This window comes from Myxozyma melibiosi, assembly GCF_037950935.1.
Source record: "Myxozyma melibiosi strain Phaff 52-87 chromosome Unknown BZA70scaffold_12, whole genome shotgun sequence".
NCBI classification, from domain to species: domain Eukaryota; kingdom Fungi; phylum Ascomycota; class Lipomycetes; order Lipomycetales; family Lipomycetaceae; genus Myxozyma; species Myxozyma melibiosi.
In genome coordinates this window covers 405660-419871 of record NW_027042926.1, presented here as the reverse complement: position 1 = coordinate 419871, position 14212 = coordinate 405660, and the positions used below count along the sequence as shown (strand labels likewise).

Sequence of the window (14212 nt, the reverse complement as noted above, 5' to 3'; positions counted from 1 at the left end):
TGCCATAAAGCAAAGACAAACGCTGCACATTAAAATTTTTGGTTGGGACTTTGAAAATGCAAACTTCGTCGTCGCTGGAGCAAAATCAGATCTTGCCTTCGACACTCCACCGTTCTTCACCATGGAGCAAGAAAACAAGAGCCACAGAGCAGTTCGGACGAAGAACGCGAAGAAGAGTCTTCACAACAACGGCCATAATGCAAAAGCATTTGCTGTTGCGGCGCCTCGGAAGCTTGAGAGACAGGCTCGGCGCACTCACGATGTATGGTTATAGCGACTGAGATTTTTTTCTTCTGTGTTTAGATCCGACGATATACTGATGCGAATGCTTGTTTTCTAGGTGAACGAAAAACGGTTCCATGTGCCTATGGTGGACCGTACTCCAGAGGAGCCGCCACCAGTAATTGTCGGTGTCGTGGGTCCTCCAGGCGTAAGTATTTACCTGCTCGATATAAGTTCCTGCTCTTTTACAAGCACTGACAATTTGGACTAGACTGGAAAAACCACGCTGATCAAGAGTTTGGTTAGAAGATACACAAAGCATACTCTCAGTGACATCAGAGGACCGGTGACTGTTGTTTCGGGAAAGCGACGCCGCCTGACCTTCATGGAGTGTAACAACGATCTCAACTCAATGATGGATATCGCCAAGATTGCTGATCTCGTTCTACTGATGATCGATGGAAACTTTGGGTTTGAGATGGAGACCATGGAGTTTCTCAATATCCTCGCACCCCATGGGTTCCCTCGAATTTTGGGCATTGCCACTCATCTTGATCTTTTCAAGTCACCGGCTACCCTGCGTGCCTCCAAAAAGAGACTTAAGCATCGTCTATGGACTGAAGTGTACAAGGGAGCTAAGCTGTTCTATCTATCCGGTATTATGAATGGTCGTTACCCAGACCGAGAAATCCTCAACCTTGCGCGTTTTATCAGCGTTATGAAATTTCGCCCTCTGAAGTGGAGAAACGAACACTCGTACCTTCTTGCTGATCGTGTGGTTGATGTCACGCATCCGACGGAAATCGAGCAGAACCCGAAAACAGATCGCAAGATCACCCTTTATGGTTACGTCCACGGTACTGCTCTGCCATCTGCGAACGCTCGTGTCCATATCCCTGGTATCGGAGACTTGACGGTGTCTGAAGTCGAGAGACTTCCGGATCCGTGTCCCACGCCCTTCCAAGAAAAGAAAGAAGTCGAGGAAGGTAAAATCAAACGACGGAAGCGACTGGACGACAGACTGAAAGTCATCTACGCGCCAATGAGTGACGTAGGTGGTGTCCTGATCGATAAAGATGCCGTTTATATCGACGTCGGACACCGCAGCTTCGTCGAAGGTGAAGAGAGGGGTGTTGGTGAACGTCTTGTTGTTGGTCTTCAGAATGCCCAGAAGATGCTCGGTGAGGGAAGTGCCGGAATTCAATTGTTCCAGGGTGCTGATGTCCTTAACGAAGTCAAGGAGGAAGATGATCTGGAAGACGAATTAGAAAAGAACAACACCGGCCGAAAGGAACGTCGTCGGGGAAATGTGATTGTTGGTGATTCTTACGAGGACACGGACGCCAAATTCAACGATAACGAGGATGACGATGACGAAGATGATGATGACGAGGATGATGAAAAGGCATACAACAGTGCGAATAAAAAGCACCTCGCTGACGATGACGAAGAAGGCCAAGACGAGGAATTCGAATTCGCAGACAGTGATTCCGACATGGGCTTCGATGACGAGTTTGATGGTTTCGAGGATGAAAACGGTGGTGATTTGAGATGGAAAGACAATCTCGCCGATCGCGCTCTCAAAGACTACAAAATTGGTCGTCGCAAGTGGGATATCGGAAAGCTGCTCTATCTTGATAACATCACTCCTGAAGACGTCATCAAGAGATGGAGAGATGAGGAAATTTCAAACGGATCTGAAGAGGAAGAAAGTGGCTCCGAAAACGAAGAGGACGACGATGATGGAAATTTCTTCAAGAAACTTGATAACACTTCGATCCTTTCTGCTGGAACAGAGGTTATCGATCGTTCGCTACCGGCATATGATCAGGAAGAACTAAAATCCAAGTGGAGCGAGGAAGGCTCAGGACTCTCGCTTATCAGGGGTCGATTCTTGACCGGTCACGCTGACGATGATGAAGAGGACGACGCGTATCACTCGAGCGACTTTGACAGCGACGAGGACGGAGAAGACTTGGGTGACTTTGAAGACCTCGAGACTGGTGAGAAGCACGAGTCAGTCAAAAAGGAAGCCTCTGAGGGCGAAGAAGGCGGAGATGAAAGCAAATCTTCTAAGCGTGACTACGCAAAGGAACGTGAGTTAAACGCCAAGAAGAAAGAGAAGCTCCGTTTGCGCTTTGAGGAGGAAGAGCTTCAGGAAGACGACGGACTCGGAGACGATGATCAAGACAAGAAGCTCTACGATACTTGGCATGATGCTCAGAAGGCCAAGATTGCCAAACAGCAAGAGATCAATAAGGCCGAATTTGACGAGCTGGATCAGGCCACTCGTGATCGTATTGAGGGTTTCCGATCCGGCTGCTATGTCCGTGTAGTGATCGATCACATTCCTTATGAGTTTATCGAAACCTTTGATCCAAAGTTCCCAGTTGTTATTGGCAGTCTGTTGGCGTCAGAGGATCGTTTTGGATTCGTCCAAGTCCGTATCAAGCGTCATCGTTGGCATCGCAAGATTCTCAAGACAAATGATCCGTTGATCTTCTCCATTGGATGGAGACGGTTCCAGAGTATTCCAATCTATACCACCACCGACTCGAGAACTAGGAACCGTATGCTGAAGTACACCCCGGAGCATTTACATTGTCTCGCTACTTTTTACGGGCCACTGGTTGCACCTAATACAGGTTTCTGTGCTGTGACCTCGGTTGCTAATAAGTCAGCCACGGGCGCTTTCCGAATTGCTGCGACGGGTACCGTCCAGGAAGTTGATCAGAGCGTCGAGATCGTCAAGAAGCTTAAACTTGTCGGCACTCCTTACAAGATCTTTAAGAACACGGCTTTCATCCAGGGGATGTTCACATCGGCCCTTGAGGTCGCAAAGTTCGAAGGAGCCACTATCAAGACTGTTTCTGGAATTCGTGGACAAATCAAACGAGCGCTTGCTAAACCTGAGGGACACTACCGTGCTACTTTCGAGGATAAGATTTTGATGAGTGGTGAGTTTTATGATCATGGTATCGTGTTCTGAATTAGTTCTAACTTGTTGCCTATCCTAGATATCGTTATTCTCCGAGCTTGGTATCCTATTAAACCTCGCAAGCTGTATAATCCTGTCACTTCCCTTCTTATCAAGGACAAGACCGAGTGGCAGGGAATGCGTCTCACCGGCCAAGTCCGTTACGAGAACGAGATTGCTGTGCCCAACCAGAAGGACTCTCAGTACAAGACAGTCGAGCGCGAAGCTCGTCGTTTCAATCCTCTTCGTGTTCCTAAGGCTATTCGCACCGACCTTCCGTTCAAGTCTCAAATCGCAATGATGAAACCGCAGAAGAAGGAAACTTACCTTGCGAAGCGGGCAGTTGTGCTGGGAGGCGACGAGAAGAAGAAGCGCGATCTGCTGCAGAAGGTTATGACCCTTCGCAACGAAAAGGATCGTAAGCGACAGGAGAAGAAGCAGGAGCGCAAGGCGGTGTTTGAGAAGAAACTGGCCGATAATGAGCAGAAGAGAAGAGAGCGCGAGAAGAAAGATAAAAAGGAGTACTTCAGCAAGTACGGCAAGAAACGGGGCGCCGACGGTCCTGGTGGACGGGGAGGAAAGCGCCGGAGAGGTGGCGGCGACGACTTTGATAATTAGAGTATCAAATTGTCTTAATGTTTTGTTATATCATAGAGGTAGGAAATAGACGCAAAAGTTATCCATTAATTCAAAGAGAGACAAAGCCCTACAGAAAGTAGTCGATACTTTAGCTCATTACATAATATTCGTTGGGAGTTTGTTTCTGTGCGGCTTATTTACAAAAAAATTTTGGCCATGGAGTTTATAGAATATATTTCAAGCTGGCTGATTCTTCTGTATACTTCACCATCTGAAAACAAGTACTTCAGGAAGCAAATATGAACGAAGACATCATTCAGCCGAATCACTATGTTTTGATTCGACTGCCATCTCTTACTCTCAGAGTAGTCCAGCTCGTGCCGCACACAACAATCAACGCAGGAAAATTTGGCTCGTTCTACGCGGACGACATCATTGGCAAGCCATTCGGATACACATATGAGATCCGCGATGACAAGCATGTGGATGTGATATATTCATCCGAAGGGCTGTTTGCTTCGTCAGATGTTAATGCTGATCATGCGGACGAGGAGGAGGAGGGCGAGGAGGAGACCACTTCGAATGGTTCAACGCCGGTGCCTGAATCTAAGATCAACACGAATGAGACGACGATAGATGATACGTCTATCCAGAAACTGTCGATGAAAGAGATTGAAGATCTCAAAAAAACCGAGCACGGCGAAAAAATCATCCAGCAGGTTATCAAGTCCCACGGCGCGTTTGAAAAGAAAAGTATATACAGTAAGGAGAAGTACACAAGACGGAAACAGCAGAAATTCCTGAGACGCTTCACACCATGCAGCATCGGCAGCTCTGAGCTCATCGAGCACTTTCAGCTGAAAGACTACCATCGGGTCTTGGAGCTGACTCCAGAGAGTCTTGGCTTGATGATGAGTTTGGCGAACGTGCATCCGGGAGGAAATTACATTGTTGTCGATGACACTGGCGGATTAGTGACAGGTGCTATGCTGGAACGTATGGACGGAGAGGGCACCATTTTGTTCATTCACGAGAACGAACACCCGAATTTCGAAATCATCAAGTACATGAACTTTCCCGAGGAAATGACAAACAGAATGCTCAAGGTCTTGAATCTGTTACAGCTCTATCATCCAGAAGAGGAAGAACGTGAGTTGGCGAGACACCATAGAGGACAAGTCTTCATTTACTGATTTATTGTTTGTCTTATAGCCGTCAAACGATTATCGGATGAGATTTTGGCGGGGATGAAATCTTCTCGCAGAGGACAGTACTATCGACGAGTTGCCCGTGAAGCTGAACTCACAACCCTATTCGATCAAATCAAGAATGGTTTCTACGATGGGTATGAATACTATATCTGTTTAAGCGTACACAACTTTTGAGATTGCATACTGACTTTACGGATAAAGGCTCGTTCTGGCTACATCCCTGGAAACACAGTCTCTTTTGGAGAAGCTGATCCCAGCCGTAGCAGGATCAAGACAGCTAGTCATTTACAACACAGCGAAAGAACCGCTCGTCGACACCGCGCATGATCTGATGGCCGATCTACGCGTGCTTGCCCCCACTATCTTAGAAACACGTGTTCGCAAGTATCAGGTATTCCCTGGCCGAACTCATCCGCTTATGACTTCGAGATCCGGCGGTGGATACGTACTCTGGGGAACGCGCGTGATTCCGTCGAATGATGTCAGAGCAGGCGGAAAGAAGAGAAAGCGGTTACCAGCTGCGAATAAAGAGAAGAAAGCTGAGGATATCAAGGAGGAGTCTGCTGGCGGCGCGAAGAGAAAGCATGATGAGTCGTCGGAGGCTGTTATCGAGGAGAAGAAGGCGAAAATTGAAGCCGTTGCTGCTTCAGACTGATGTATAGATGCATTCGTATCGCAACAATTCATGTACAATAGGACAGATTTTAATTTACGCTCTTATGACTTTTCGGAGTAATTTCGATTGTGATTGCAGCTATCTGATCTCTTCGCTTCTTGCACACTGATCAGCAAGCTACTCACAGGCAGGGATGATAATAGAATGTTTGCCAATGACTTCTTGATATCATGGCCAGTTGCAGCATGCCATCATCAAATAGAATACAACTCCAAGATAGCTTCAGGTGAGATACTGAATTACTAAAATACTGGTCTTCTGAATATCGACCGGAGGCTACCCCAGCATCCAAGGGCTAGGGTTAAGCCAATGGTCGAATTAACGCCTTGGGATAGGACGCTTACAGGCGATAAGCCGATTAGTTACACTCAGACTCAATCGATCTCGCTATCTGCCTTCTCCGCTCCGTCTGCTATCTGAATCACTTCAATCGCTCAATTACTATCTCAGGTATGCCCGCTCGCTGGATATACATGCCAATTGCAGTGGCGTTGGTGATGACTGGATTGTGGGATCGCATGCAAAGAAGCGGTACCGCGATCGTGGAGAGTACAGCAAGACCTATTGTATTGTCGATACCAAATGCCAGTTATTAAATGTGCGTGAAGAAAGACTGTAGTTGCTGACTAGACCGGACTTAGGTTAAACGCAACAGCAACATGCTTGTCCAACACATTAAGATGCGCTGGGGAACCGGCGATAACTTCTGTTATCTGGTCACCGACAACGCTACCAAGGAGACGCTGATCATCGACCCGGCCGAGCCAGCAGAGTGAGTTTTGAGACAGTATCGTCATCTAGTGATCTTGCATTCAAAATTGACTTGTTATAGGGTCCTGCCTACCATTAATGACCTCGTTGCTAAGGGCGAGATTGTCGTCACTGGAATCGTGAACACACATCATCATTACGATCACTCTGGTAAGCACTTCTGTTTAAGCATACTGCGCTCCTTGAGCGATGCTGACAAGATTATCTACAGGTGGCAATGACAAGCTGGTATGCAGAAACTCTTGGAAATTACCAAGGAAGATCAAACTAACCCACCTATAGCGGAAAACTTTTCCTACCGTCCCCATCATCGCCGGTTTCAATTCTCCCCATGTGACCAAGACGCCTGCGAACAAGTCTACGTTCAAGCTCGGCAAGGACATCACTGTCACGGCGCTGCACACTCCCTGCCACACTCAGGACTCAATCTGCTACTTCTTTGAAGAAGGCGACGACCGGGCGGTCTTCACCGGCGACACGCTCTTCATTTGCGGATCGGGACGATTCTTCGAGGGTACCCCGGCCGAGATGGATACCGCGCTGAACACTATCCTTGGATCGCTTCCTGACGATACCAAAGTTTACGTAAGTCTCTGATGCGATAGCACGTCCTTGCTTCCGTAAATGCTGTAACGAGCTAGCGCTAACATGTCGACATATAGCCCGGCCATGAGTACACCGCGTCCAACGTCAAGTTCGCCAAGTCGGTGCTCAAGAACGAAGCGCTCGACAAGCTTGAGGCTTTCACGAAGGCTAACGAGGTTACCGCCGGAAAATTCACCATCGGCGACGAGAAGACCTACAACCCGTTCATGATGCTCACTGTACGTTCCCCGCAATTGATTCTTCTGACTTTCATCATCTCTGGAGAGAGTGCTGACTAACTTGCATAGGACCCTCAAATCATAAAATCCACTGGAGAGACTGACAGAACTGCGGTCATGAAGAAGCTACGTGAGTTGAAGAACAGCTTTTAAGTGTATTGCGCACTCCACTAGGAGATGAATGTGTGGATTAGCGTTCCATAGCTCAATTAAATACTGTATAGTCAAATCAAATCTGGTGATATATCACATCACATAATCGAGTATGAACGGTCGTTACGATCTGCTGTCTCTAATTCTCATCTAGATCTGGCTTATAAAAAGAGAGAATGTCACTGGCTACAGAGCAGCCAGCTAGTCATAAATTACTTAACGCGCTGAAGTACTCCAGGTGATGAGCCCTAGTCTGCGTTATCTAATCCCAACTTCTTGACATTGTGTTTAAGCACAGTGACCAGTTGCCAATCCACACCCTCTGATCAACACATCAAGGATGATTGCTGCAGTAGCTTATAGACGGTCTGCGCTGGTAGCAGCGAGAAGTAGCCGGAAAGGCTACTATTCAGCTTGGCTGGCTCAATTTCAGGTATATGACTTTCTCTAAACTGCGAGATCTTTCTGCGGGGTCGATAGGATAAGGCGCAGTATTTGAATCGCATTGTACATCCAGTCCTGATCGTGCTGCTATCTTACTATAGTCTCAGCGTGTTTCAGTAATCAAGAGTGAATCTAACAGAATAAACAGGCCAAACGAAGCATGACTATTCAGCACATTAAAATGCGGTGGGGTACCGGCGACAACTACTGCTACCTGCTAACCGACGACACTACCAAGGAGACATTCATAATCGACCCTGCCGAGCCGGCTGAGTAAGTTGTATGCAGTTGTATTGCTCTTCTATTGATGCTAATGTTTGGATTGCAGGGTTCTGCCTACTATTCATGATCTAGTGAAGAAAGGCGAAATTGTCGTCGCTGGGATAGTCAATACTCACCATCATCACGATCACTCCGGTAAGACGTCAACCGAACATCTCGAGAGAAGAAAGACTACTAACGATACATATCCTAGGCGGTAACGCGGAACTGGTAAGCTAGCAATCTAAGCGCTGTCACGGACGACAAAAAGCGCATAAAGCAGAGTACTACAGCTAACACCTCCCCAGAGCTCCGTCTTCCCTGAAGTTCCAATAATAGCCGGCTTCGACTCTCCCTTAGTCACCCAGACCCCCGACAACGGCTCGACTTTTAAACTGGGAAAGAATATCTCGATCAAAGCGCTTTACACCCCATGCCACACGCAAGACTCGATCAGCTACTTTTGCGAGGACGGAGACGATCGCGCTGTGTTTACAGGTGACACGCTTTTCGTTTGTGGGTGTGGTAGGTTCTTTGAGGGGACTGCGGAGGATATGGATACGTCGTTGAACACGGTTCTTGGAGCGCTTCCCGATGATACTGTGATCTACGTAAGTATACGGATCTTTGCATTCGTAACTCGTATAGCTCGAGAGCTGATAAGAGCTTGCATTTAGCCCGGTCACGAGTACACTGCTTCGAATGTCAAGTTTGCGACATCGGTGCTCAAGAATAGCAAAGCACTTGACAAACTTGACGCATATACGAATGCGAACGAAGTCACCACGGGAATATTCACCATTGGCGACGAGAAGAGTTATAATCCGTACATGATGCTTACTGTAAGTCGTTTACATTCGCTCCGTATCTACCACAGTAAAAGACTAACATGAGTTGTGTAGGACCCGCAAATCTTGAAGGCTACTGGGAAGACAGGCCGAACTGAGGTGATGAAAAGGCTGCGCGAGATGAAAAACAGTTTCAGATGAACGATTCAACGTATTGCGAAGGCAATATAATATGCATTTTATCCTTCAGTTTTTATATACGTAGGAGGGAGGATCAGTCATTTGCCTGCCCAAATCGGTTTTTCAACCCTTCAGGCAATGCATACATCCAAATCTCTTTGAACCCACGCACCAGATGCCCAAACCGATCCAACAGCATATGCTCAGTCCCCCAAAGCTATGAGACCATAAGCATGTCTGCTCCGCCTCAATTACCCACCGAACAGAAGAAACCAATCAACTGCCCTAATGGCCGCAGAAAAGACCTCAACTCTCTCTAGTCGAGAATCAAGGCACAAACTTCCTTCTGCAGTAAAGCGAATAGCATATCAATGTCTCTCCAGTGTCCACACCCATACCTCTCTGTGAAAGATGGCAGATATGAGTTCTAGCTAAATAAAAGAGATTTTAGAAAAAAAAAAAAAGAAAGAAAGAAAAGAAAAGATTTCGAAGCAGAGCTGGGTTTTATCCTTTTGGTTGTTTAGGGTTGGTGCCCTAACGTAAAAGTGATTCACGTGACCTCAGCTGGTTGGAGGTTGATGGCGGGAGATGATCTTGGTGAACTTGTCGTCAGCGATGATCTGCAGAGCGCTCTGCACAGTTCTGTAGTGCTGTCTGCTTGAATGGTAAGATCTCTCTATTGCATACGATATGGTATTTGGTGAATGCTAGGAGCTGACTGTTTTGGTTGTAAGGCATCGTCTCAGTCTCCAGGCACGCGCCGGTCAACGCGAAATGCGTCTCGCGCCAGCGACACCCCAGATCTGTCGATGAGTGACGCCGACGATTTTGAGAACGCGAAAGAGAATCTGTCGGGAAGTAATAGCGGCGACGGTGGGGAACTTGACGGATACGAGATTTTGTTTGAAGATGACGAGGAGGTGGAGCAGTATAGTGAGATTGATTCGGAGGATGAATTTCATCCTGATTCGTCTGATGATGAAGACCAGAGGCCAAGGAAAGTAGCAAAGAAGGAGGAGGTGAGGGTTGAAGTGCCCCCAGAATCTGCGCCTGAGGAACAACCTCCGGAGCCAGAACCGCAGCGGACGCCTGCCCCGATACTCACCAGCGAACCTTTGGCAGAGGAGCTTCCGGTGCTAAAATCCGATACCGAATCGAAATTGACTCCCCGTACAGAAGAACACTTCACCAGCGCAGACGACGAACCACAGCCAGTAAACAGTTTATCATATATTGAAAGCGAACTCCAGACAGCGGAGAACTCAGCACGCTCGTCTGCAGAGCCGATCGCAGTTGCACCTGCACCCGCACCCGCATCCGCACCCGCACCCACACCCGCCTCACCGCCTCCACCTACTGCCGAAGCACCTCGGAGGTCAACTCGGCGACCAAAGAAACAAAAAACCAGTGCTGCATCGCTAGGAATCAGTGAAGCAGACTTGCAAGACATCGAGGAGGTTTACGAGATAGCGGCTGACCCAGAATCGGAGGTGTTTCACGCTGATAATATTGAAGATGCGGTTGCTGCGCTCGGATTCTCTGTTAGTCCGCAAGAGTTACAGGAGATCATTGCGACAGCGGATCCTAGCAGTAGTGGGATTGTCGACCATGATCTTTTTGTCGAGATCATGGCGCTAAAGTATCAAGAGCGAAACAAAGAGCTTCGAGCGGCCGCGCGTAAAGGTGACACAGGAAGCAGCCACAAGGTCGAGATCAACGAGGCGAAAAGGGAGGAATTAGAAGATGCTTTCGAGTTGTTTATCGAGCACAGACAGGATCAGCGGTACATTACGATTGACGATTTACGAAAGGTGGCAGAGTTTGTGAAGGATAACGTTACAGACGAAGACTTGCAGGAGATGCTTCGAGTCGCGTCAGGCAACGCGTATGGCACGGTCAATTTTGAGAATTTTGCGGCCGTGATGCAGGACTCGGGAGCTATTGTGTAGATTACAAATATACACATCATATCAACTTAACCGCATGTTGAATAGTTGAAAAAGAGCTTACATAGGCTGTACCAGGAATCCTCGGAGCAGTTGCCGCATTGGAGGATAAATCGGGAGTGCTCCGGCGGAGACAGCCAAAATAGGCTGACTTCCGTGGCGCCGCACTAGACTTTGCGGGGAAACCGGCTAAAGTTACGGGCCCTCGTCTGCCCAGGCAGTAAATACCCAGAGAAGATGGACGTAGGCGAAGTAAACCGCATGCGCATACAGGTGATGAGTCTGGCTGTGTGTGGTGTTGCCTGGTTGCCACTATGACTGATCGCGGTCTTCGCAGGACATCGCCGGTGATGGAATTGCCCGTACCTCTCGAGTTTGTGTTTTGCGCAGACGGATCTGCGGGCGTCAATCCTCGGCGGAAGGCAAAGTACTCGTGTGAGAACTGTCGGTCAAAAAAGATCAAATGCGACGAGTCCCGGCCGGCTTGTGTTCCCTGTGCAGCAAAGAAGATAGCGTGCAAGTACGGCAAAATGCCGGGTTTGGCTGCGAAAGAGAGTAAGCGTTTGAACGGCAAGATGGAGCCCAAGAAACGAAGGATATCATCGAATTCAGACTCGTCAGAGTCCACTACCCTTCCCGGAATTGCGTCGCTGAACTTCAAGCCTAGCAAGGGTCCATCAGAGTCTAAGCTATCTGCTTTGCAGGGGGTCGGGTCCTCGCATGGGTCTTTACTGCCAGGCGCAGCTCCGGTCCCAAAGAAGTCGCCTCAGGTATCAGCAGAGGCCGCCAGCATAGGTCAATTAGCAGCGGATGCTCATGAATTTGCTCTGGAAAGACGAAACTTTACACAGATATCCACCAGCACGCAGTTCCCGAGCAGATCCTCTCTTTCAATGAATCTGAGCGTTTATGACGATCTACTTCTCTCGATCGCTTTACACGCTCCCGATATCGAAGACAGCACAGCGCCATCAAGAAAGTCCGACGACGAGTCTAATATTCTAGAAACCCTTCTCCGACGAGGACCAGCAGTCTACCTCCCTCTGATATCCGCATTTGTCCAACACATCCACGCATTCTACCCCGTCTTTCTTTCCTCGCCAACGTCGAAAATAGTTGATCTGCTCTCGACCGCGCTGTCGCCGGCCCGGTACACAAAGTCTGAGGGGTCGTTGATGTGTACGATACTAGCACTAGGTGCGGAGTGGATATTGAGATACTCTCCGTTTGAGCGCATTGGGTCGTTGGAGGAGTACCGAGATAAACTGATTCAGTTGGCGTATAGATGGACTGGGGACGGACTCAGTCATTCAGACTTGTTTGGAGCTCAAAGCTTGATCTATCTCAGGTATGATACTGTCAGAATGAGGCTTTATGGAAGGACTTACTGACTCGGAACTAGCCTATACAAAATCGCCACTATGCAGATTCAGGTCGCATACAAGCTTGCCTCGGCAGCATACACCCAACTCCGTCTCTGCCAACTGTCTCCGAAAAACAACCAAGAGAAATGCATCACCACGCTGTCTCTCGGCTCGCTATTCTTGCTCGACTCCGGCATCTTCGCTTCTTACTCCCTTCCTCCGATTCTCACATACTCGGATGCACTGTACGCTGAGTTCTCGTACTCTCGGTCAAAGTATGATATCACGGTGCTGCAGTTTCTGAATGCGCGTATTTCCGCGTTGGCGCTGCGTTGTAGCGTGAAGGAAAGCTCGAAGGATTGGATACCGGAAAAGTCACTTCGTGTGCCGGGCATTTTGTTCACAGTGACGGGAGAGTTTATGGAGAAGCTGGAGGAGTGGCGGCTTGATATACCTGAAGTGCTTCGAGAGTCGAACGAGAAGGAAGAGAATTCGACGAGCGAGACGACGGTGTCGGGTGGAAGCTCGGAAAACTCGACTCAGTACGAAGGACTGCCGCTCCAAACCTTTAAGACTCAGCTTCAGCTGTATTACTACGACATCAGAGCAGAGATTGGTAAACTGTATTTGGCCAGTGTGCAGTACTACGAGAGCCAGTGGCCGGCAAGCAGCCGTGCGGAGAGTTTGGCGCAGTTTCAGTCAGAGGACAGGGATAGACTACAGATCGACCCGTTCGTGATGGACAGGATGAAAGAGTCTGCTACATCGAGTTTGCAGGATAGCAGGAGGTACATCAAAGCATGCGCGAGTAAGCCAAACGAAAGGTCTCAGGACCTCTGCTCGCTGATGCTGGACATGCCGCGTTTGCTATCCCATCTGGTCTGTCTGACCTCGAGCACCGAGGGGACGAGCCAGAGAGTGGACAGTCATCGCCCGCACTTTACAGAAAACAGATTACAGGCGTGCGCCAGAGTCCAGACGTACTTGGCCAGTGTTATTGATAATCGCCAAGTACGTAATCAGCAATCGGCCGCTGCGGTAGATTCGGCGGACGACCATCGGAGATATGTGGTTGGAAAGTTATCGCGTGCTGTGGACGAGATCCGTAGCCGATTCTCAGAGCCGGCTGCAGCTGTTGTGCGGTATCATTGTACAAACACATGAATGATAAGAGACTGTTATTTTTTAGGAAGTAGGATCTAGTGGCAAAAGGCGCTGCGTGCGCAGGGAGTGGCGAGATAGGCAAACTTCTGCAGAGCACTTCGACCACTTCTTACACAATAGACAATGGCGGCACTGAAAGACAGACAGGCCGAATGAAATGCTTGGATTTGTAATTTTTGATTAGTTAGCGGGAAGGAAAGCATGGAAAGCATGGGCCCGGTGTCCTCCCCGGTGGAGCACCGCCAGCAGTCAGGGACAGCCGCCACCACAGCGCAAGCCCCAACCACTGCGAAGGGTCATGAGCACGAGAACACAGAGAACAGAACGGACGACCGCACGTTCATGATATTTGCTAGAGGGCATTCACTTAGCTGAACGGGTGGTGTGGGGCAGGACTGCTCGATTAGGCATTTAACCAGCCGTTACATAATGCGGCCCGCTCTCGCCATCCCGCCAGAACGGGAGCTTACTCAGCTGAGCGAAATAGACAATTTGACTTGCTCGGGTAGAAGCAAAGTTGGAGCAAAGAGCTCATTTTGGACGGCAGAAAAGGGAAGCAGAGTTTGGATGCGACGTTTAATTGTTGAGTCAGGAAGCTCGAGTCTGGCCCAGGTTGCGTACCGTAAGCACTTTGCTCCCGATTTGGATCCCA

General features: G+C 48.7%; 6 protein-coding genes across 6 annotated transcripts; all 6 read left to right on the top strand.

Annotated features, from left to right (window-relative positions):
* The first annotated feature begins 83 nt into the window (after positions 1 to 83).
* Positions 84 to 3911, top strand: BZA70DRAFT_312500 (uncharacterized protein). The gene is made up of 4 exons (XM_064914988.1): positions 84 to 262; positions 341 to 430; positions 494 to 3179; positions 3240 to 3911. The coding sequence occupies exons 1-4, from the start codon at positions 122 to 124 to the stop codon at positions 3815 to 3817; spliced, it is 3495 nt and encodes a 1164-aa protein (XP_064766454.1). The 5' UTR covers positions 84 to 121; the 3' UTR covers positions 3818 to 3911.
* On the top strand, positions 3900 to 5896 carry BZA70DRAFT_283660 (Gcd10p family-domain-containing protein). Its single transcript, XM_064913471.1, has 3 exons — positions 3900 to 4927; positions 4991 to 5123; positions 5191 to 5896. Exons 1-3 carry the CDS (start codon positions 4078 to 4080, stop codon positions 5642 to 5644), a joined length of 1437 nt encoding a protein of 478 aa, XP_064766453.1. The 5' UTR covers positions 3900 to 4077; the 3' UTR covers positions 5645 to 5896.
* A 122-nt stretch (positions 5897 to 6018) lies between these two features.
* On the top strand, positions 6019 to 7640 carry BZA70DRAFT_283655 (hydroxyacylglutathione hydrolase). The gene is made up of 7 exons (XM_064913470.1): positions 6019 to 6115; positions 6307 to 6437; positions 6498 to 6586; positions 6648 to 6664; positions 6719 to 7021; positions 7099 to 7260; positions 7330 to 7640. Exons 2-7 carry the CDS (start codon positions 6325 to 6327, stop codon positions 7411 to 7413), a joined length of 768 nt encoding a protein of 255 aa, XP_064766452.1. The 5' UTR covers positions 6019 to 6115; positions 6307 to 6324; the 3' UTR covers positions 7414 to 7640.
* Positions 7641 to 8017: 377 nt separating this feature from the next.
* BZA70DRAFT_300066 (beta-lactamase-like protein) lies at positions 8018 to 9107 on the top strand (the record flags this gene model as incomplete). Its single annotated transcript, XM_064914687.1, has 6 exons — positions 8018 to 8130; positions 8186 to 8274; positions 8333 to 8349; positions 8427 to 8729; positions 8796 to 8960; positions 9021 to 9107. The coding sequence occupies 6 exons, from the start codon at positions 8018 to 8020 to the stop codon at positions 9105 to 9107; spliced, it is 774 nt and encodes a 257-aa protein (XP_064766451.1).
* A 622-nt stretch (positions 9108 to 9729) lies between these two features.
* Positions 9730 to 11061, top strand: BZA70DRAFT_283648 (uncharacterized protein). The gene has a single exon (XM_064913469.1). It carries the CDS (start codon positions 9791 to 9793, stop codon positions 11033 to 11035), a length of 1245 nt encoding a protein of 414 aa, XP_064766450.1. The 5' UTR covers positions 9730 to 9790; the 3' UTR covers positions 11036 to 11061.
* Positions 11062 to 11346: 285 nt separating this feature from the next.
* Positions 11347 to 13560, top strand: BZA70DRAFT_291447 (uncharacterized protein; the record flags this gene model as incomplete). The annotated part of the gene is made up of 2 exons (XM_064914296.1): positions 11347 to 12380; positions 12435 to 13560. 2 exons carry the CDS (start codon positions 11347 to 11349, stop codon positions 13558 to 13560), a joined length of 2160 nt encoding a protein of 719 aa, XP_064766449.1.
* Positions 13561 to 14212: the final 652 nt, after the last annotated feature.

Coding starts and splice junctions, on each gene's coding strand:
- BZA70DRAFT_283648 (XM_064913469.1), top strand. CDS start 9,791: ATGCTAGGAGCTGACTGTTTTGGTTGTAAGGCATCGTCTCAGTCTCCA.
- BZA70DRAFT_312500 (XM_064914988.1), top strand. CDS start 122: ATGGAGCAAGAAAACAAGAGCCACAGAGCAGTTCGGACGAAGAACGCG. Junction 431..493: donor GTGTCGTGGGTCCTCCAGGC/GTAAGTATTTAC, acceptor AATTTGGACTAG/ACTGGAAAAACCACGCTGAT. Junction 3,180..3,239: donor GGATAAGATTTTGATGAGTG/GTGAGTTTTATG, acceptor TGCCTATCCTAG/ATATCGTTATTCTCCGAGCT.
- BZA70DRAFT_283660 (XM_064913471.1), top strand. CDS start 4,078: ATGAACGAAGACATCATTCAGCCGAATCACTATGTTTTGATTCGACTG. Junction 4,928..4,990: donor TCATCCAGAAGAGGAAGAAC/GTGAGTTGGCGA, acceptor TTTGTCTTATAG/CCGTCAAACGATTATCGGAT. Junction 5,124..5,190: donor AAGAATGGTTTCTACGATGG/GTATGAATACTA, acceptor TTACGGATAAAG/GCTCGTTCTGGCTACATCCC.
- BZA70DRAFT_283655 (XM_064913470.1), top strand. CDS start 6,325: ATGCTTGTCCAACACATTAAGATGCGCTGGGGAACCGGCGATAACTTC. Junction 6,438..6,497: donor GACCCGGCCGAGCCAGCAGA/GTGAGTTTTGAG, acceptor GACTTGTTATAG/GGTCCTGCCTACCATTAATG. Junction 7,261..7,329: donor ACCCGTTCATGATGCTCACT/GTACGTTCCCCG, acceptor TAACTTGCATAG/GACCCTCAAATCATAAAATC.